Here is a 20,828-nt window from a genome sequence, read left to right as displayed (position 1 = left end):
ACGCATTAACTGAGCTTTATCGGCGGATAAATCCGTCAGTAATTCTGATGGTAATGTTCGCGCCAATTTTTCTTTCAATTCCTCAAATTATTACCATCGAAAAACCGAATTCGCGTCGATAAACTCGAGACTAAATTTGACGGTATTCAACGTTTTTCTTGTAGTGTAAGAATTATGGATTAATAATAAAAATGTAAAATATGAATAAAATTAAATCAACTAGTAAATTTAAAAAAATTAAGAAAAAAAAATTATCCAAACGAATAAATAAAAAATTAATGATTCTAACTATATTAATTCAAATTACATTGAATTTCTTAAATGAATATGAAATAATTTTTTTTAAATCTCAATTTTACAATGTTTTATTCAAGAAAATAAAAAATAAATAAGAATTGTTAGACTTAAAAAGGAATAATTAACAATAAAAATTGGTAGATTAAAATATAAATCTTCAAAAATAAAACAATTATTAAATAGCATGAAATTTTATAGAGATATCTATAAGATAAAAAATTAGTAAGATAAAAATTAGGCATTTGAGAGCTTACCACAAGGTAGTAAGATACCTTCAGACACCAATGGTGAGTGCTTTTATTGTAAAATTCGAAGACCAATGATCTCAAAATCAAAATATTAAGCTTTAGTCATGAGCACTGTACTTCAAATCACTTGTACACTACAATCCTAATGACCTTATATTACTTTTGGCAATAACACTAGTGATGTAGAACTTGAACAATACTAGCTTTTCTTCCCTTAAAGGACAAAGAATAAGTATAATTTTGCTGACACCACCTAACACAATGTTGTATGAATGCTATAACAAGAAATGAGTAGGTTCAAAACCTTCATGTTTCTGGAAGCATTCGGCAGCCAACGACGACTTACCAAAGCCATCACATATAGTGGACAGAATGATATATCTACTGGAATAGTTTCCTCAATCTTTCGGCAGCAGAGGATGCCATTTTGTTGGTTGGTTCAAGTACCAAGGCATGTTGAAAATCTGCAAAGAAAAATAGTTCACCTATGATTTGGAAATTCTGAAACTTTCATATGAAAATAAGAGCAACAATCGAACAAAGATGTAAAAAAAGAAATATAGTAGCCTGTGCAGATACTTGTCGCACACAAGTCTGAACTCAATGAAAGATCTTACCATCAATTGCATCGGTATAATAGCCAAGCATCTCTCTAGCTCTACCTCTTCTAAAATACACTTCGACATTCTGCGGGTAAAGAAAAGACAGGTAATTAATATCAATAAATAATAAAATTCTGCACAGCTACTGAACCTAAGTTAGAAGGAGCTTCATATGAAGCAGACTCATGATATTTGGACTTTGGATTATAAGCAAAAGTTGTTTGTCTTCATGACAAGAAAATCAATCATCACAGAACTTTCATAATTATCCAAGTTCAGGATTATTTATAGAGGTAAATCACCTTTTTGTCAAGGTTAATTGCTAAATAACTTTTGAGAAGTGAAAGGCAAGAATGATATGCTACCTTCCAAGTTCTAGATAAGCTTGGGACCTATTACTGTCGTATGTTGCATTGTTGCTGCTTAGTTTTATGGCTTCCGAATAAAATCCAATGGCTTTCTGCCACTGCTTGTCTTTGTAACCTTGATTTCCCTGATTAAGTAACAAACTGAAAAAGTTAAAAAATAAATTAACAAAATAGTAATAATAATACAAGAAGAAAGAATGAAAATTCAGCGTATAATGTACATGGATTCAAATGAAAGATAAGCATGGTTTATAACAGCTGAGTTTTGGCCAAAGATGATGTCGTAAAATGTTCCAGCCATGTTGCATAATTATATCAGAACTCAAAGTGCTGAATTTATCTAATATAGTGCAGAAATATCTTTTCTTTCGCAATTTCAGCACATTCTTCCCTAGTGACAGCATTTCTTGGTGATTTACTTTTGGCAGCAATATCAACCAACTCTTGGAGAGTAGAATACATGGTTTGTAGTGTGCCCAGTAGAAAGCAATCATTACCATGCCAAGCTATCAAGGAGACGGAAACAGGACACATTTTGTAAAATCCTAATGGTATTGTGTGACCTGAAAAGGCAATCAGCACTCAGCAGAATGTGGATGAGAAAATAATCACAAGGGTGTGTATTTGTTGCAATGTGACTCGCATTGCTATTTTTATATTCTACCCAAAGTAACTTGTATTTAGCTACTAGTGGGACGAAATGATTATGTTGCTGTTAAGCCCATAACAAACTTTTCGTAAATGACAGCAACAATTTAAAAGAAAGAAGAATGATCACCTATTGTTTTGAAAATAACAAACTTTTCATAAATGACAGCAACAATTTAAAAGAAAGAAAACAGGGCCATGATTATTTTACACTCACTGGCATCTAATATTCGAGCAGTTTAACGGTACAGCCAAATCTTGTTACAATTTATTTGAATGACAACATAGTTTTGGGAAGTCCAATTAGCAAATTGAAATGTCAGAATCTAACAGGAAACTATAAAATACTTGAGAGAAAAAAAAAACTAGAATTCAGATAAACATGCGTTTCAGGCTCTTGTCTCTAATTCCGCATTTCTATTTATAAATGATAAGATGCAGTTATCAGATCAAAATAAAATAATAAATATAGATTAACCGGAATGTGAAAAAGTTGGATGAAGCTTCATATAAAGTGGACACATACTTTAAATATTAGGAAGCAAACTGTCTCATATATGCCAAATAGTAGTTCAATCAAAGCTTGATTTTTGTTAGCCATGGATATTTGGACCTTGAATCAAAAGAAACGTTCATTTATTCTATAACCTGATAATTACATCAGTGGCTGTTTCCACGGCTTGAACCCGTGACCTTTGAGGTCACACAGAGACAACTCAACCGTTACAACAACGCTCCCCTTCAAACATTTATTTATTCTATTATGAGAAGAAAATCAATGATCTTGTTTTGTCAAAGTTAATCGCATTTGTACAATATGCCTCAGGTACAGCCTTATAGGGCAAGGCAATTGCATGAACACAGAAAATGAGAAGATGTCTGCAAAATAATTTTGGAAACATGATCCAAAATACATTAGATGGCTACATCAGCAAGTATATTGCTGCATGGGAAAATGAAAAGAATGAAAGATAATAACAAGAGTGTAGAGAAACTTAACAAGTGATTCCCTTTGAATGAGGAAATCAAAACAAACTTAGTTAGGAATAACTTAACATCAAAGCACAAATATAATAAAAAAGGAAATAACAATATATCCCCACAAGACACATGTGACAACCACCTTGACACAAAAAGCCATAAAATAAGCAATGACTGAAAATATCCAAGTGTGGCTAAACACAACAAAGAATCACCATCATGTAGAGAAAGGAACAGAAGCATCAATAATATGGAATGGATAGATGATTAGGAAGAAGGTAACAAAACACAAGTTAAAAAGAAAGAGATACAAACAACATTTTATGATGTCTAACAAGAACAATCTCACCTACTTTTATCCTTGCAATAGGCCTCTAGATATCATTTCACGAAGAAGTTTCTCCGCGTTATCATTTTCACCTTTTTCAAACAGAGCACGAATGATTATTTCATAAGTCACAGCATTTGGTAAGCAACCATTGTCTTCCATTTTTGACAAGAACGCCAATGCTTCGTGAAGCAGGCCCTCTTTACAAAGCCCATTGATCATAATAGTGTATGTCCTCACATCTGGACGATAGCCTTCAATAGAAAGATCTTGAAAAATCTCTCTTGCATTTTTTAATCTTCCACTTTTGCACAAACCATCTATAAGTATGTTGTACATACATATATCTGGGCGAATGCCTTGATCTTTAATCATGTTGAATAAAACAAGTGCTTTGTCAACATGATGGTTTTTGCATAAAGCATCAAGAAAGGAATTGTATGTGATTATATCAGCAAGTTGCCCTTTATCATGCATCTCAACAAGAAGCTTGGAAGCACAAGATATTCTCCCTGATTTGCATAAGCCATCAATAAGAATACTAAATGTTATAGTATTTGGAACCAAGTTCTTGCAACGCATTTCTTCAAGAAGATTCAAGGCGTCATCGACCATTCTATTTTTGCAAAAACCATTAATCAAGATATTATAACTTTGAACATCAAGTGACACTCCTCTTTGGGCCATTGTGTTGAATACAAATTTTGCCTTATTTACCTCATTAACCAAACAATAGCCATCTATTAAGCTATTATAAGTAACCACATCTGGTTTCACACAATCTTTTGTCATTACAGCCAACACACTCTTAGCATCTTTGATATTTCCTTCCTTGCAAAACCCATCAATCAAAGTACTATAGGTACAAACATTTGGATTAGTGTTTTCCCGCATCATATGATTTAGTATATAAATGGCTTCCTTAAGTTGACCAGCAAGGCACAATCCATAAATCAGAGAAGTGTAAGTGATAACATTGGGAGAAATTCCCTTAGCAAGCATTTCAGAGAATAAATGGAAAGCATCACTTACAAGTGTATCCTTGCACAAGCTATCAATAATTGCGCTGTACATGATGACATTAGGAACAATCCCATGCCGTGGGATCTTTCTCAACACTTGAATAGCAGCTGATGTTTGTCCGGTCTTACAGAGCCCATTAATCAACGTCCCATAGGTGACTTCATTAAACTGAAATCCTTGAGCCAGCATTGTGTCATGAAAGTGTAGTGCTTTTCCAACCTTACCACTGAGACAGAGACCTTTAATGAGTGTATTCAATGTTATGATATCAGGTTGATAATCCATCCTGAAAATCTTGGCCAACACAGAGAGAGCGAGAGTGATCCGACCCATGCCGCAGCAACAATTGATTAGGATATTCAAAGTAAATAAATTGGGAGCGATTCCCCTGGCTTGCAATTGCTGAAAAAGGGAAATGGCGGTGGGGAAATGGTTGGTCTTGGCAAGAGATCCCAAAATCTTGGTGAATTGGATGATGGATGGAGGGCGACGCATACTGAGCATGCGAGTGAAGGAATCAACAGCATCGTCAACTTCACGAAGGGATGGAGGCTCGGAATGAAAGTGAAGGCTTGTCCATGAACAGGAACACGAAAGAGGGAGAGTAGAGAGTGTAACAAAATTAGGGATTTGACGAACAGAATACCTAAACCTTGTTGCATACAACATTGTTGATTCCTTCTGAATTCTGAATTCTGAATTTTGAATAACAGCCGCCTCCCAACTCTCGGAAATTTCCTATCGCGTTTACATGTCTAGATTTTTATTACTTTTTATAAACTTTTTCTTTTTACATAATTAATTTTTATAAGGTAAAAATTTTTCTTTTTCCTATTGTGTTCATTCATACCGACCGGTTCGTCTGTCCAAGTCGGTTCATTTAAACCGACCGGTTCATTTAGACCGACCGGTTCATTTGAATCGACCGGTTCATTCGGATCGACCGGTTCATTCGGATCGACCGGTTCGATCGGACTGACCGGTTCGTTCGGACCGGTCAATTCGTTCGGACTGACCGGTTCATTCGGACCGACCGGTTCATTCGGACCGACCGGTTCATTCGGGCCGACCGGTTCGATCGGACCGACCGGTTCGTTCGGATCGGTCGATTCGTTCGGATCGACCGGTTCGTTCGGACCGGTCGGTTAGTTCGGACCGACCGGTTCGTTCGGATCGATCGGTTCAGTCGGACCGATCGGTTCAGTCGGACTGACCGGTTCATTCGTACCGACCGGTTCATTCGCCTAAGTCGGTTCATTTAGACCGACCGGTTCATTAGGACCGACTGGTTCGATCGGACCGGCCGGTTCATTTGGACCGACCGGTTCATTTGGACCAGACAGGACATTTATTTATAAGATTATTATTGCTGACAACTGTAATATTTGTGATGTGATTGCAGCAGAGCTTCCCCTTCTGCCGGATGGTGAATTTACTGTGGGAATGGAATTCAGTTCTAGGGAGGCAGTAATTAAGGCGATGAAAGATTATACAATCCGCAGAGGTGTAGATTATCGGGTGCATGAGTCAGAACCCACGACATTTTATGCTAAATGCACCCAGTATGACGCAGGATGTGATTGGCTGATCAGGGTGAGCAAGATGTCCAGAAAGTTCTGTTGGGAGATAAGGAGGTACAATGGTAGTCACACCTGTACTAGGGCCACCATTTCTCAAGATCATTCGAAACTGGATTCCAACACAGTTGCAGAAGCAATAAAGCCATTGGTAGAGGTTGACCCGTCTATTAGGGTGAAATCAGTGATTGCGGAAGTACAGTCAAAGTTTAACTACACCATTAGTTATCGCAAAGCATGGTTGGCAAAGCAAAAGGCAGTGGAGTCAATTTTCGGAGGATGGGAAGCTTCGTACGAAGCCTTGCCGATATGGTTTGAGGCTATGTGTCACAAGGAGCCATCCGTAGTTGTTCATTTCCAAACAATGCCTGCGTATCAGGGAGATGACTTGGTTCCTAATATTCGTGTACTTCACCGAGTCTTCTCGAGTTATTACCCTTGTATTAGAGCCTTCAGACATTGCAAGCCAATAGTGCAGGTAGACGGAACTCATTTGTATGGAAAATACAAGGGTTGTTTGTTGGTTGCAGTATCACAGGATGGCAACAACAATATCGTGCTGATTGCATTTGCGATAGTTGAGGGAGAGACATCTGATGCCTGGCACTTTTTCCTGAGTAACTTGCGACAGCATGTTGTGAGATGTGATGGGGTGGGCCTTATTTCCGATCGGCACGATTCCATTAGGTCTGCTGTTGATCGTAGTGACGGAGCTTGGTCTCCTCCCAGAGCATTCCATATGTTCTGCATCAGACATATAGAGTCCAACTTTCTGAGAAAATTCAAGGCTCCGTATTTGCAGAAGCTTATCGTCAACATAGGTATGATGCTCACGATTACATTGACTCCTTAACTCAGTTATTATGATGAGGTTTTTTATGGTGGGTCACGTTTTAATTGACAGGTTACTCGCGAACAATTCGCGAGTACGAGACGCGTTATCAGCGTTTGCGTGAGCGGGGTGAGGCTTATACCAACTGGTTGGATCGCATACCGCATGAGCAGTATGCTTTAGCATTTGATGGGGGATATCAATGGGGTCATATGACAACCAATCTTGTGGAATGCATCAACTCCGTACTGAAAGGGGCTCGCAATCTTCCAGTCAGTGCACTTGTGAAGGCAACGTTTTACAGGCTTAATGAATTATTCACCCGGAAAAGAGCCGAGGCTGAGGCTAGAATTAATGCAGGACATGTGTTCTCTGAGCTTGTAACCTCCAAACTGCAAGCAAATCAGCGGGCAGCTGGTAACATTCAAGTTAGTTGCTTTGACCGACAAAATGAGGTATTCGAAGTGCGTGAGTGTCCTAGTGGTGTGGAGTATGCAGTGGATCTCCGTCAACAAAGGTGTGACTGTGGTGAGTTCCAAGTTGACCGACTTCCGTGTCGACATGTGTTTGCTTGTTGTGCAAACCAACGTCTGAATTGGCAACTGTATGTACATGATGTTTACAAGATGGACCAGGTTCGACGAGTATACAGGGTTAGGTTTAAGCCACTTGGGAATCCAACAACATGGCCTGTTTATCATGGACCTCGATTCGTTGGTAATCCATTCCTTAGACGGGTATCCAAAGGTCGGCCAAGGATGACTCGTTTCTTGAATGAGATGGACACTCGGATGTTGCGTCGTCCTAGGAGATGTAAGCAATGCGGGGCCGAGGGCCACAGCCGTAGTAGATGTCGTCAAGGTGGTGGTGAAAATAATCCGGGTGCGAATTAGTGCATGAATTTGAACTTTTTATATAGTGTATGACTTTCATATGTGACATTATTGTACTACGTTATTGTATGACTTTTTAAAAATTTACTTCGAGTGAAACTTATAATTCTATAAAATTTCGGCAGCATCTCCTCTCTTTCTCGAACTACGTCACCCTATTTGGGTCCCAACCAAATATTTCTCAAACCTGTTCTCAACCATTTCCATAAATAAGTCAATTACATTCTAAATAATTAAGCCCAACACATAATACATAAATAAGTCAAATACATTATAAGTATCTAAGTCCAACACATGATACATAAACAAGTCAAATACATTATAAGTAAATAAGTCCAACAACTGGTACATAAGTAGGTCCGACATCATTTTCTCGTCGCCCATCTTACATCTTTGACTAATTTCTTGCATTTCTTCGCAACCTTTTTAAAAACGGATGGGGTATACCGACTAGCGCTCCGACGAGGGGGATCAGTTCTAAGGTTGTATCATTTTCCTTTAAAGCCTCATAACTGCTCATTGTCGATCCCGTAACTGGAAAACCATTTGTCGGAAGACCAAGAATTAGCGCCACATCCTCCAGTGTCACGGCACACTCACCAACCGGAAAGTGAAAAGTATGTGTCTCAGAGCGCCATCTCTCGACCAGAGCATTAATCAATGCCGACTGACATTGGACAACTCCAATCTGTGAAACATGATAAAAGCCGGTGTCCCGTAAATACCCCTCCACTATTGAATCGTACCGATCCGGCGGCATGTAGTGGTCACATTGCAACATTCGAGAACCCTAAACAAAAACGTAATATTAATTAATTATCAAATTAAATTGATCAAATCATACTATCATTACCAAATAACTAATTTTACTAATCAAATTGATCAAATCATACTATCATTATCAAATCATACTAATTAAATTGATCAAATCCACAACATACTAATTTTACTAATTTTACTGAATTAACTGGGTTTTTATTATTATTATTATTATTATGATTCATAACACAACATACTAAATTTACTGAATTAACATTTAATTATTAACGATCATAAATAAAATAATTAATTAAACTCAATTACTAATACTAATAATAACAACAATAATATAATATATCAATAGCTACCTACTCCAATCTAATATGTACAGGTCTTATTTTTCTTCTTCTTTCATTCATTCATTCTTTACATAAGACATTCATTCATTTCTTCATTTTATTTTAACTAAAATACATAAAAAAAACCCAGTTCACCGGTTTACTAACCATATCATTCATACATACATACATACATAATTAATTCCTATTTTAATTTCTATTTCTAACCACCTAATAATAAAATCATACATACATACATGTTTAGTCTCTACTTAATGCCATTATAATATATATTACTAATAAAATCTAATATTATCACTATTATTATCATTAAATCAGATTATTCAAAAATAAAAACTTTACATAAGGAAATCAGATTATTAAATCAGATTATCATTAAATCATTAAATCAGATTATTAACTCAGATCATTAAATCACTATTTCTCTTCATTCATTTTTTTATTTTATTTTAACTAATAGGTATAAAAAAAACAGTATGACTTATTATTATTCCAATAAATTCAGTAATAATCATTAATATTCATTATTTTATTTATTATCTCTCTATTTTTAATAACAGCATTATTATTATCATTCACTTGCTAACAACAATAATTAATTTATTATTTTATTATAATGTATCCTAATTCTTTTTTTTAAATAATCTTATTACACTCTATAATCTCTGCATTATTATACTCTAACATTACTAATTCCTAAAATTTAACTAATCATATTAAAGTACTCAGACATTTACACTAATTTCTAACATTATCATCATAATAATTTACTAATCTCTAACTTGATAATAATTATTATTTTACTTAAAATAAAATTTTTTAAAATAAAAACTTACATAATTAGGATGATCAAGATAATTTGCAATGTGAAGCTCCGGACGATTAACATCTCTTAATCTTCTTCTTCTTCTAGGCATTGTTACAAAGTGGTGTAATTTTTTTTTCCCTCAGCGTCTTAAGTGGAGGGCCATGGCTGTAGGGTTAGAGAGGGATTGATGAGAAAGAAAGGGTTGCTGAAAGTGAAAGAATGAGGGAGGGGTTGGGTTCATTCACGCAACTATACATACAATGGGTGCCGGACCACACTTGCATGCGTGACACCTGGCTGGGGGCACAAATCGGACCGTCCGATTTGTGTTCCTTCCCAGCCCCTAAATCGGACCGTCCGATTTCCGTGGTGAAATCGGTCCGTCCGATTTCTTCATCCCAGCTGTCACAGTTTAGTGAAGCACCATACAACCCCATAACGTTATAATACACCAGTTTTTCCCCAATATTAAAAATAAAAAAGTGCACATATGTTACTAACAATTTCAATTCATTAGAACTAATGTCGTCACGACTTCTTCATCCTCCGTGACATCTTATTACCAAAATTAGGAACTAATGCGAAAAGAAATTTACGAACAATGTTACAATCTAACATTTCTACATCTAATTACAAGTCAACTTAAAAGTAAAAAAAAAAAATGTCAACTATATATTTTATTGTCTCAACTGTATAAGTACCACTTACGAATAAATTTCACATTATTTTTGTTTCTCTTTTATGCATAATTTTCTTTGTCTAAAGAATTGTTAAAACCACTTGTCCTTAACTTGTTTAGTTGTTTTCACTTTTTTAGGGGTGTTCACGGATATGAATAATTCGATCATCCATTTAAAATCGATCCAACCCGATATTGTTTCTAAATTCAATGGATAATCGATCCAACACCCCTCAAAACAAGTAAGATGATGAGAAATGCAAATACATTAAGGGCAAGTGATTGATCAAATAATGAAAATAGTGAAGTGAATAGAAACCTTTCTCTTCTTTTCTCTCTCTCCAAAATATTTTTCTAGGTTTTTTTTTCTTTTCTTTTTACTTCGTTGGCAGTATCGAGCCGACCAACATATATTCCATTATTTATGACACAAGTGTTAAAAATAATTGTACTTTCATTTTTTCATAATTTTGTAAATCCAAAATTTATTAGCTAATTCTCAAACAGCACTTGTCAAATTTAGTTGGTTAGACAGATTTATACTTTTTAAATCTAATTTAATTTAAAAAAGTTTAACTCTTAACACTCGAACTAAAATACATCGTGTTGTCGTATTTCATTCCTTTTAAAAATGTGTCTTACTTAGTATACTGAGTTAAAAACAGAGAAAGAAAAAATAAAGCCATTTAGTGAAGTTTGTCATTCATATATGTATTTTAAGTAGATACAAATTAAGTAGATACAAATTCTTACAAGAATCCAAAAATGCAAAATGTAGAGGTTGAATAGCTAACTGGAACACAAGAATTAACATGGAAGCAGAATATAATGCAAACAAATATATATTAGTAAAATTTAAGTACTATATATGGCTAACAAGAAATCTTTAAGTGCTCACATAAGACCACCAAAGAAAAGAAGACTACAAAAAAATAGTTACTCCAACAAACAAGGGCACATTATTAACTAGATCATTAGCAAGTCCCAGTCCAATAATTAACTCGTTTAATTACAGTTAACACATTCTTTCAATAATCTAGTTTAGGTGTAGAAACTATAAGTGGAGGCATCGGCAGCAATGTTCCTCAAGCCCCCTATGGTTGATGCCAACATAATGCACACTCCAACGTATATTGAAACCTGAAAATACAATTGTGGGTCAACTCTGATCATAATTCATAAGCATTTATATTTTGATGTATTTTCGAAAGTGAACTTGCTACTGTAAATCGATAATTACCCAATTGATGAACCAATTCATGCTAAATCTCTTCGGCTTCTTGATTACTAGCCACATTATACTAGGAAGCTGAAACAATAGATATAGGAGATTATTCATGTTATAGAGACTCTGAATGATACTTATCAGTCGTGTTTAGATTCCCTCTTTTCAGATAGAAATATAAAAATTGAAGATATATAGAGACAAAAAAAAGAATGTTTTATGACCCTACTTTTAAAACAAGAATGTCTAGTCATTAAACAAATTAACACAAAATTTAAAGGCGTTTTTTTTTAATATGTTGTTTGAATTTTTTTTTATCATTGTTTCATAAATTTTAAAATTTAATTTTTTTTTATGTTGAATTTTAGAGATTACAAAAATATGCATAGGCAGGACAGGTACCCACAAAAATAAAGGTTAGAGTGCAAGATTTATTATGTGCAGTTTTTTTTTTTTTATAAATCTAAGTAGAGTGAAATAGAATTATGGAAAAGTATAAGTAGACAATGAAAATATTAAACAATGTGAAGAATAGATATATTGGATGTTCATTTCACTAAGTATACGGATGGTTATTCTAATATTAAGATTTAGGTGAATAATTTAGAAGTGTAATGTATTTTTATTTGATTGATGGTTGTTTGGTTACCTAACATAACCCTAAAATTAAATAGAGTAAAAATCTGCCTCAACCTCCCTGGTTACTATCCCTAAGGATTGATGAAACATAGCCTTACAAACAACATCAAAGATTAGTGATCACTGATTTGATACAAATTCTAAAGATTGCTAGGAAAAGTAGGCCTTACAAAATATGAAGTTGGAGCAAAACCAAATCCACCAAAAAACCCGAGAAGATCACCAAAGAAAGGGAAGGTAACACCAACGAACAATGTAGCAGCTGCGAAATTTTAAACTTAATTATGATCACATGAAAATTTTTCATATGGAAGAAGAAAACCTTCTACGTGTTACACAGTTCTTTACAACTATAATATAATAAAATACAATCATACTAGATATATACTAAAATTAGCTATTAAAATCAGCTATTAGTATAAAATACATATTAACATACAAAATACATGTTAAAAAATTTAAATAACATATGTATTTATATACAGATACATAATAGTTGAATTTGGTGTACAAACATCATTTTCGAATAAAATAAAAAATAAAATTATACAACTTGTTAGCTGCTAGATATAAAATGATTTATCATATGATATTTAAAATTTCTGAATTGGAAGACATATAACTTTGATCCTTATGACAATCATGTAACAATTATAGGGAGGATAGCAAATATCTTACCTACATAAGTGGTTCTAGCAACAAGTCTGAGTGCTAGTCCAGGAGGGAAATTAAATTTTTTTGTCATCATCCTCTCAATCAAGTCGAAAATAGGCATGGCATAAATCTGGAATCCATAATTTTCCCCATTAATCAGGTCAGAAACAGTAATAACATATATAGGTGGTAGCATATCTTTGTGTTTGTTGAACCTCCATGACTGATGAGTGGAGAGAAAGATAAAGACTTAAACAGAGATGCTCCCTCCAATCCAAAATTTTACTTGACCAAAATAATTGCGTTTTCAGAAAATTTAGGTAGTATTAATTGTTATCACTAAAAACTCTACTAAATGAAGGAAAGAGAATAAGCAAAAAGAGAGAGTTATAGAAAGAGAATTAACAAAAATAATTATATATACTCATCTAAATTTATCCAACATTCTTAAGATGTTTTTATTTATTTTTTAAATTATCTTTATATGTATGATGTACGTATTAAAATTAGAGAATTATTTGGAATCGAAGGAAAAAGGAAATATATTTTGAAAATAATAATACTACATAACCAACAAATATATATTATCATTTTGGGTTAGCACCTGATAAAGAGTAATAATTTACACTCATATTTACAGAAATTTACGCATATAAAAATATAATTTATACATATATTTACTAGACACATGAATTAATACAGTTTGTATTTATATTTATGAGAAGTTACACATAAATTTCTAAAATTTATTTATCGAAGATAATTTGATATTTGTGTTGGCCAAATATTGACCAAAATTACTAAAAAGTATTGTTCCAAGAATTTTTATTTTGCAAACTAAGTTAATGAGGCTAGTATATATAAAGTTAATGCTAGAGAATAAAGTAAAAAAGTAATTAAGATAACTATTGTACTAAATTTTCTTTAACTAAATTGGTTTCGAAATTTCAATTATTGAATCAAGTTGGTCTCCAAATTAATATATTCATTAACTAAAGAGATTTTATTTTATTGTAACATTTGGGAACATGCATACCTGGTAGCTACCAACAACATGAATGAATACCATAAAGTTAGCAGAGGCAATAAGCCAAGCAGGTCTTTCAAGAGCCATAAGAACATTATCTTGAACATCTCTCCCAAAAGCCCAATATCCAATAAGTGCAACAGGGAAATAACAAATGGCATTGATGAAATAAGCACCAACAGCACCTTTCCACATTGGAATCTTTGAGGGCTTCTCAGGAGTTGATGGAATTGTGGCCTGAATCTCAAGGGCCACTGCATGGCCTGCAAATGCAAATGAGATTTCACCTAATGCGTTGAACACCCTGAACATTAGGTCCATTCTGCTCGTTTTCTTGTATTCATAGCTAACGTTTTCAATCCGTCCTCTGCCCAAGCATGCCACCCATGAGATTGTTGAATAACTGAAAATCAATGCAACCAAAACCACCATCATCATGTGATGATATGTTTAATTTTGTCAGATTAGTAATTAATAACAATATATAATAGAGATAGAACAAGTAAAGGAGAAAGAGATGAAAAAGGAAAGAGGGAGAAAGAGAAATCTCTTTAATTTTGGAAGAAAAAATTTTAACTCAGTTGCAATAAAAAAGTACTATGTGATATATTTTAGTTATGAAATTAGTAATATATAATGGATAAACTTTTGGTTAAATTGTATTATTTCTTCCTTTTTTATATTTGTTATCTTATTTTTGTTATTTAAAAAAATAATGTATGAATAATACTTTTAAAGCAAAACATCCTAAAAAAAGGAGAAAAATTGGTATTTTCATGAAAAATGTTTTATATATATATATATATATATATATATATATATATATATATATAAATTTGAAATGTCTCATATTTGCATATTTTATCCATTTCGATTTAAAATTATCGGATCTACTCTAAAGGTAAAAATTATATATATTTACTTTAATCGAATTCGACTTTTTTTAGTGTGGATCTATCGAAATTCTGACCAAATACAATTTTTAAACACTTTTAAATTCAATAATAAATAAACAAAAATGCAGAAAGAAGAAAAAATACCCAAAAGTTAGAAAATTGTCCAATACGGCATTCCAAAAATTATTTTGACAAGGCAAAATGGTTGTTCTAATTATAGTGCAGTGATGGTGGTTCAGACAAAGACAACCTAAAAATAATTTCTTGAGCTATTGCATCAAGATTACAAAATACATGTGGCTGCAATTTTAGTTAGACCAACAGAAAATTAGATCAGAGAATGACAATTTTGACTTATCAAAATAATTTTTAGAGTGTATTGAATTATTTTAACATCTTTTGGGATCTCCTCTTTGTCATCTTTATAATCTTTCATGCATAATTTTGTTTATGTTTAACACTATACTTCAAATTTGTCTTTTATTTTTCTTACTTTAGCTATTCATCAGGATTTGAGCATTTTATAAAATTTCAGCTTTAATTGCTTGTTTTTGTTTTACTCTATTATTTGCAATTCTTCGTCTCAAAATTTGGGGAAGAAAATACGTATCTAGTTAGTAAATGAATGGTAATCAAATACAAATAGAAATTCTCCAAAATAAATAAATAAATAGATCGAACAGGCATAAAAATCTGTGTTCTTGAAATGTTGTTTTGCTCTCATAGTTGTAAAGGGTGCTCGCGGGTCGTATCTATTTTTTCTCTCCTTTTCAATTTAGAAAGAAACAAAAGGACACCTAGTTGTACCTATTAAGAAACGAATGGATGATTTTTCATGCCAATCAAAGTTGTATAATTTAATAATTTTCAACTAAAATCAGATTAACTTTCAGCTAACTAGTTTTGGTTACGGCCAATACATGTATGTGTGAACTTCATTCTTTACTAGAACGGCAAGCAGTGAGATTAGAAGGAAAACAAGATAAAGATTATATGATTATTGTGAAATATTTTATTTTAATTAACTGGTAATTAAACACATGTTCAAGCATAGAATCTTTCCCAAAAGCAGGATATTGTGTGCCGACAACTTTGTTTAGAAAGCCACAGAGGCTTCTGCTTTTCGACAAACAAAACTGCAATTATTTTATTTAGGCCAATTCTCCCATGCCTTTAACTTTGGTGTCTAAATTGTCGAAGTTGTTTTTTGTAGTAAATTTTAAATATTAAAAAATTATTTATTTTTATATTTTTTAATTTAAATATTAATTTTTTTTTCCTTTTAGTAAGTTAGACAAATGTATATAGGTACCATAGCATTATATATTCAGATCTTTCTGCGTAAAGTAAACCTATATATGAAATTCAGCAACTTTGGGACAGGACTTTTCGCTTTCCTCACAGGTTTTTGGGAAGCATTCCAAAATATATCTTTTCCCGGACTCTTCCATTCTTTATTTGGTGATGGTTAAGGTGCCTATAAATATTTGTCTAATTTTTTTAAAAGGTTAAAAATTAATATTTTATTTTAAAAATATAAAAATAAATAATTATTAAATATTTAAAATTTATTATAATAAATAAATTAAATAAAAGTTAGGCATCATTCTATAGGCACTATAAAATTCACTTCTTTATTTTGGATTTGGATTCTCTAAAGTTTGAATTTCACTTTAGAGAGTAAAGTGTGATCTCTCACCATTGATTTTATAGGTAGGACCAAAAATAAATATGAAAGAAAAATTATTCAATAGTAAAAAATTACATTTTACTCTTTAAAGTGAAATTCAAACTTTAGAGGATCCAAATCTATTTATTTTATGGATAGTTAAGTTTTAGACTACTAGACTAGATAGCTCGCCAAACACTCAGAGATGACAAATATATATACTCCCTTCATCTCATATTTTTTTTTTCCAAAAGTTTTATTTGAAATTTTTAATATCAACAAAATATTAATTAGCATTTTCAAAGAGGAAAAATGAATCATGTGGGCCGTTTTATCAATTTTTCAATAGGGTGAACTGTAAAAGTATACTTGAAAGATTTCAGTATAGATAAAAGTAATTTTAAAAAACGAAATGATAAAATTTCCAAAATATAATATTATCTTGAGATATATATGTATAAAGAGGATTTTAGGGATTAAATTTTAATGTAACTTTTACATATATAATTAGAAAAGTGAGACCTCATCTGAAAAATTTGGAAATTTTATACCAAGTAATTTTTTGGGATTTTTGTTTTATGAATGACCAAAATTTTTTAAAAAGGATCTATAGATAAATCATTTTTTGGATTTTTTCATACAATTTTTAAAGAATTATCTTAATATTTTCACAAAAATTCAAATCAAATGCACAATTAGTTTTTTAAATAGAAAAAATATTTTTTCTTATAAAAAATAATTTTGTTATTTTTGTTAAATTAATACTATTTTGACAGTTTTGTTATTTAATTTTCCTCTTTTGCTATTGTTTTCGTCAAAATTAAATCTTTTGGGTGTTTCTCTTTGTAATTAATAACATTTTTTATATTAATATACTTTCTTAAATAAAATACTAAATTATTATCAATTTAATTTTTATTTATTATTGTTTTATATTTAGTACTCAGTAAAATTAGTTGGAAAAAGTTTATTTGTAAAATAGAGTAAATCGTCAATTTTGTGATTTATAAGAAAGAGCGCAACAAGCCAAACAGATAAAAAAAAAAAAAAATAGGTAAGAAGGTCCAAAGTATAGTTCCTAAAACAAATTTCTCCAATTTTCTTTCTATATAATAAGTGCAGAAATAGTTATATATTGTCATATTGAGAATAACAAGTATAAATTAAATAAACATTTAATAAAATTTTTTTGTGTCATTGAAAAATAGTTTTGTACAAATATTACTAAATAAAATTTATTTGCTATTTTATTTTAGTTAACACGCGTTTTTCTTAGACAAATCAAATAATAGTTTTCTGACCGGTGTGATACACGGAGTTAAATTAATTTGAATGGAAAAAATCACTTAAAAATATAAAAAATATTATCTATACTAATGAATAAATTTATATCATACAGTTACTGTTTATTTTTTAAATAATAAACATAAAATAATGTAGTGAAAAAACCATTTTTCAAATCTAGTTATCCTATACATTTGTCTAATACATATTTTTAGATATAAAGTAAATGGATTAAAAGACGAATTGAAAGACAAAAAAGATATTGCATTAACTAATAACTATTGAAGAGCAACTCTTTCTTAATTACTGAATTAATGAAAAATATAATATTTTTAACTTGAATATCTAAAATGATTCTATTTGTTAATTTAATTCAAAAAAAATTTTCAAGAATTTCTTTGTAACGGATACAACTTATTATTATTATTATTATTATTATTATTATTATTATTATTATTATTATTATTATTATTGAGTTAACTAATTAATTCATATTTATTTATAAAAAGTTATAATAAATAATAATTAATAAAAAATTAATCAATAATTAATAATTATACCTTGTATGTTATATATAGAAATGGTGGTTGCTCAGTCAATACCAAAAAATGGTTACTCAAGTAAGAATTGATTTCTTACTTGACAGACTACAAAGATTTAGCTAATTTTTGTTTTAAAAATATATGTTAAAATTAAAAATACAAAATTTATTATTAAAAATAAAAAATTAAAATTTTAATATATTTATTTTATATTTATTAAAATAATAAATATTTAAAAATTTTTATTACTAGTAATCTTATTACATTCTTTTAGAATATATATTAACCAAACACTTTTTTTAGAAAAAAGTATATTTTTTTATTTTTTTATCTACCATTTGTGATGATCTGTGTTAAAATTATTCTTGAATATTAATTTTATATAAAATATTAGGAACAAAATTAAAAACTTTTAAGAATAATTTTGCCACAAATTAAAAATATCAATGATAAAATTGAATAATTCAAAAAGTTAAAAAAAATTAAACGTTATAAATATTTAAAAAGAAAAAAAGAAAATCGCAAATGTCATGGACAAAAAATATATTTTTTTTTATTTTTTTTAATTTTTTAAACAAGTAGCAATGGAGAAGAAAAGAATGTTTTTAATATTGAAGAAAAGTTTACCTTAGTGACATGACAGCTGCAGCCAAGGAAACAGCAGCAACAGAATTGAAATTAGGAAGCTGAGAGAGAAAGAAATGGATGGCACCAAAGATGAGAATCCAATATGACTGCTTGAGCTGTGTGCAATTGGTGCATGCAATCTCCATGAATTTCTTCAGGCACTTCCCTCCAGTCACCATGTAAACAATATCACACCCAACTTGAACTATCAGTTGCTGTGGCAGCACAATCCATGGTCCTAGTTTTGGTCCGAAAGCATGTCTCCCAAGATCGATATATCGGTCGAACCGGGTCCCCGGAACACACTCATGCAGTTGGATTAGTTGCCACATTGAGTTTAAAGTCAGGAGCCATGATAACAACAACATTAAAGTCCCTGGAACCCTGCACAGACAAGAATTAGAAAAACCAAAGGAAGCTAAGTTTTCATTTTTAGATGAGCTTAGTGACAGATCCAAAAAATTTCTAATATAGAATAATGGGCATACGTATAATAAGAAAATTTACATTATTTTTGTCTTATTTTGGGCCAGTTATAAAGGAGAGTTTGGAACAACAGTTCAATTATCTCTGGATAATCTCAAGATTACGGTTTCAAACCATAAAAATAATTATTAAATTATATTGGATACAATTCTTTATTAATGTGGAATGTTTATGCATTAGAATGTTTTTAGGACAATTATAATAATTAAAGAATGCAAAATTCTATAATATTATAAGTTATGACTTTTCCCTAGTATAAATAGCTAGTGTAATGATTAAAGGAAGTAAACTGTGAAGAATAGCTTCTAGTAGTTTAGTTTTGAGGTATTTTAGTACTGTAAGTCTGTAACCAATTTTGCTTTTTCAATTGTGTAATTCCGTAGTAATCTAGTTCTTACAAGTTAATATTCTATGATTTAATATCTGAATTACAACACAAAAGATATAAAGTCCTAATATTAAGGAATAAGGATGAAACTTTTCGTGAAAAAGTTGGTAAATTGACACGAAAAGTCTAATCACCTTTGAGTAAAAACACAAAAAAAAAAAGTTTACCATCCTAAATATGCCATGGCATAGGGCAGACTAAGAACACCAGCACCTATCATGGCTGTCACAGTGTGGAAGGTTGAGTACCACCATTTGGCCCTTCTTTGGGGGCCATTCTCCACCCATTTTTGCTCAGATTGAACTTCCTGCAAAGCGTAGAAAAGAGTAAGAAATTGTGGAGAAGCATTTAAGGTGATTGAAGAAGTTGTTGTTACCTTAGAAGGGGAAGAAGCAGAGATCATTTTGTTGTCCCCTTTACAAAGCAGAGCAAAGCGAGAGAAAGAGGAGTGTTGTTATAGTTAGTGAGAAGTTTGCATCATGATTTATTTATTTATATGTGGCGGTTTGATTTATGCCTTACGTTTCTTCGTGTAATAATAATGTACATATGTATGTGTACCCTACATTTAGTGCATATTGTTGACTTGTTTTTTTATGCTCAATAGGAGCTTGACTAATAATATGGAATCTCAGTTGAATGAACTAGTCATGGTGCCACATCAAATCCCTCTAGATCTATGTGGCAATATTTGGTAAACCCACTAATGCATGCACAAAACACTATCTTCTCAAAATTTGTTTAATTAATTAATAAAGTCTAATATTTACAAATAAATGTAAAGCTAATTCGATTATATATATTATTTATAACATTTGATTCCAAGTGGTGATAGGTAGTTATTTCATTTTTTTACATGAATTTATATATATGTGATTGATTTTTAATGCTTATGTAATATAATTGTTTTTATTTTTATTTTAAGTGTCTTCTTTAATTTTTGGATGTTATCAAAATGAAAAATATTATTTTTATTTTTTTATAAAATT

At 31.4% G+C, this 20,828-nt stretch overlaps 3 protein-coding genes across 13 annotated transcripts; 1 reads left to right on the top strand and 2 right to left on the bottom strand.

Moving 5' to 3' along the window:
• Window positions 1–622: 622 nt before the first annotated feature.
• On the bottom strand, window positions 623–5,202 carry LOC130981752 (pentatricopeptide repeat-containing protein At1g12620-like). 11 transcript variants are annotated; one of them, XM_057905420.1, is made up of 5 exons: window positions 2,690–5,202; window positions 1,737–2,078; window positions 1,513–1,640; window positions 1,163–1,232; window positions 623–1,009 (listed from the first exon to the last, which is right to left on the bottom strand). In XM_057905420.1, the coding sequence occupies exon 1, from the start codon at window positions 5,162–5,164 to the stop codon at window positions 3,500–3,502; it is 1,665 nt and encodes a 554-aa protein (XP_057761403.1). In that variant the 5' UTR covers window positions 5,165–5,202; the 3' UTR covers window positions 623–1,009; window positions 1,163–1,232; window positions 1,513–1,640; window positions 1,737–2,078; window positions 2,690–3,499. The 11 variants fall into 11 exon arrangements, with proteins under 11 accessions (XP_057761403.1, XP_057761406.1, XP_057761410.1 ...); XM_057905423.1 differs by having other exon boundaries at window positions 2,812–5,202; XM_057905427.1 differs by having other exon boundaries at window positions 2,013–2,078; window positions 2,812–5,202.
• A 736-nt stretch (window positions 5,203–5,938) lies between these two features.
• LOC130981441 (uncharacterized) lies at window positions 5,939–7,797 on the top strand. Its single transcript, XM_057905038.1, has 2 exons — window positions 5,939–6,893; window positions 6,977–7,797. Exons 1-2 carry the CDS (start codon window positions 5,939–5,941, stop codon window positions 7,795–7,797), a joined length of 1,776 nt encoding a protein of 591 aa, XP_057761021.1.
• A 3,456-nt stretch (window positions 7,798–11,253) lies between these two features.
• LOC130981751 (lysine histidine transporter-like 6) lies at window positions 11,254–20,334 on the bottom strand. Its single transcript, XM_057905416.1, has 8 exons — window positions 20,216–20,334; window positions 20,007–20,146; window positions 18,966–19,349; window positions 13,957–14,350; window positions 12,945–13,050; window positions 12,437–12,528; window positions 11,643–11,711; window positions 11,254–11,542 (listed from the first exon to the last, which is right to left on the bottom strand). Exons 1-8 carry the CDS (start codon window positions 20,240–20,242, stop codon window positions 11,444–11,446), a joined length of 1,311 nt encoding a protein of 436 aa, XP_057761399.1. The 5' UTR covers window positions 20,243–20,334; the 3' UTR covers window positions 11,254–11,443.
• Window positions 20,335–20,828: the final 494 nt, after the last annotated feature.

The sequence above is a fragment of the Arachis stenosperma genome, chromosome 5 (genome assembly GCF_014773155.1).
Source record: "Arachis stenosperma cultivar V10309 chromosome 5, arast.V10309.gnm1.PFL2, whole genome shotgun sequence".
In the NCBI taxonomy this organism is placed as follows: domain Eukaryota; kingdom Viridiplantae; phylum Streptophyta; class Magnoliopsida; order Fabales; family Fabaceae; genus Arachis; species Arachis stenosperma.
Note: the sequence above shows the minus strand (reverse complement) of the source record. Positions and strands in the feature narration are given on the sequence as shown.

What these genes read in the sequence shown, in the direction of transcription:
- LOC130981752 (XM_057905417.1), bottom strand. Translation starts at nt 5,164, where the DNA reads ATGTTGTATGCAACAAGGTTTAGGTATTCTGTTCGTCAAATCCCTAAT.
- LOC130981441 (XM_057905038.1), top strand. Translation starts at nt 5,939, where the DNA reads ATGGAATTCAGTTCTAGGGAGGCAGTAATTAAGGCGATGAAAGATTAT. An exon ending in GAAGCTTATCGTCAACATAG is followed by an intron (nt 6,894 to 6,976) that starts GTATGATGCTCA and finishes TTTAATTGACAG; the next exon opens with GTTACTCGCGAACAATTCGC.
- LOC130981751 (XM_057905416.1), bottom strand. Translation starts at nt 20,242, where the DNA reads ATGATCTCTGCTTCTTCCCCTTCTAAG. An exon ending in GCCATGGCATATTTAGGATG is followed by an intron (nt 19,350 to 20,006) that starts GTAAACTTTTTT and finishes TTGTCTGTGCAG; the next exon opens with GGTTCCAGGGACTTTAATGT. An exon ending in GCAGCTGTCATGTCACTAAG is followed by an intron (nt 14,351 to 18,965) that starts GTAAACTTTTCT and finishes ATTGATTTTCAG; the next exon opens with TTATTCAACAATCTCATGGG.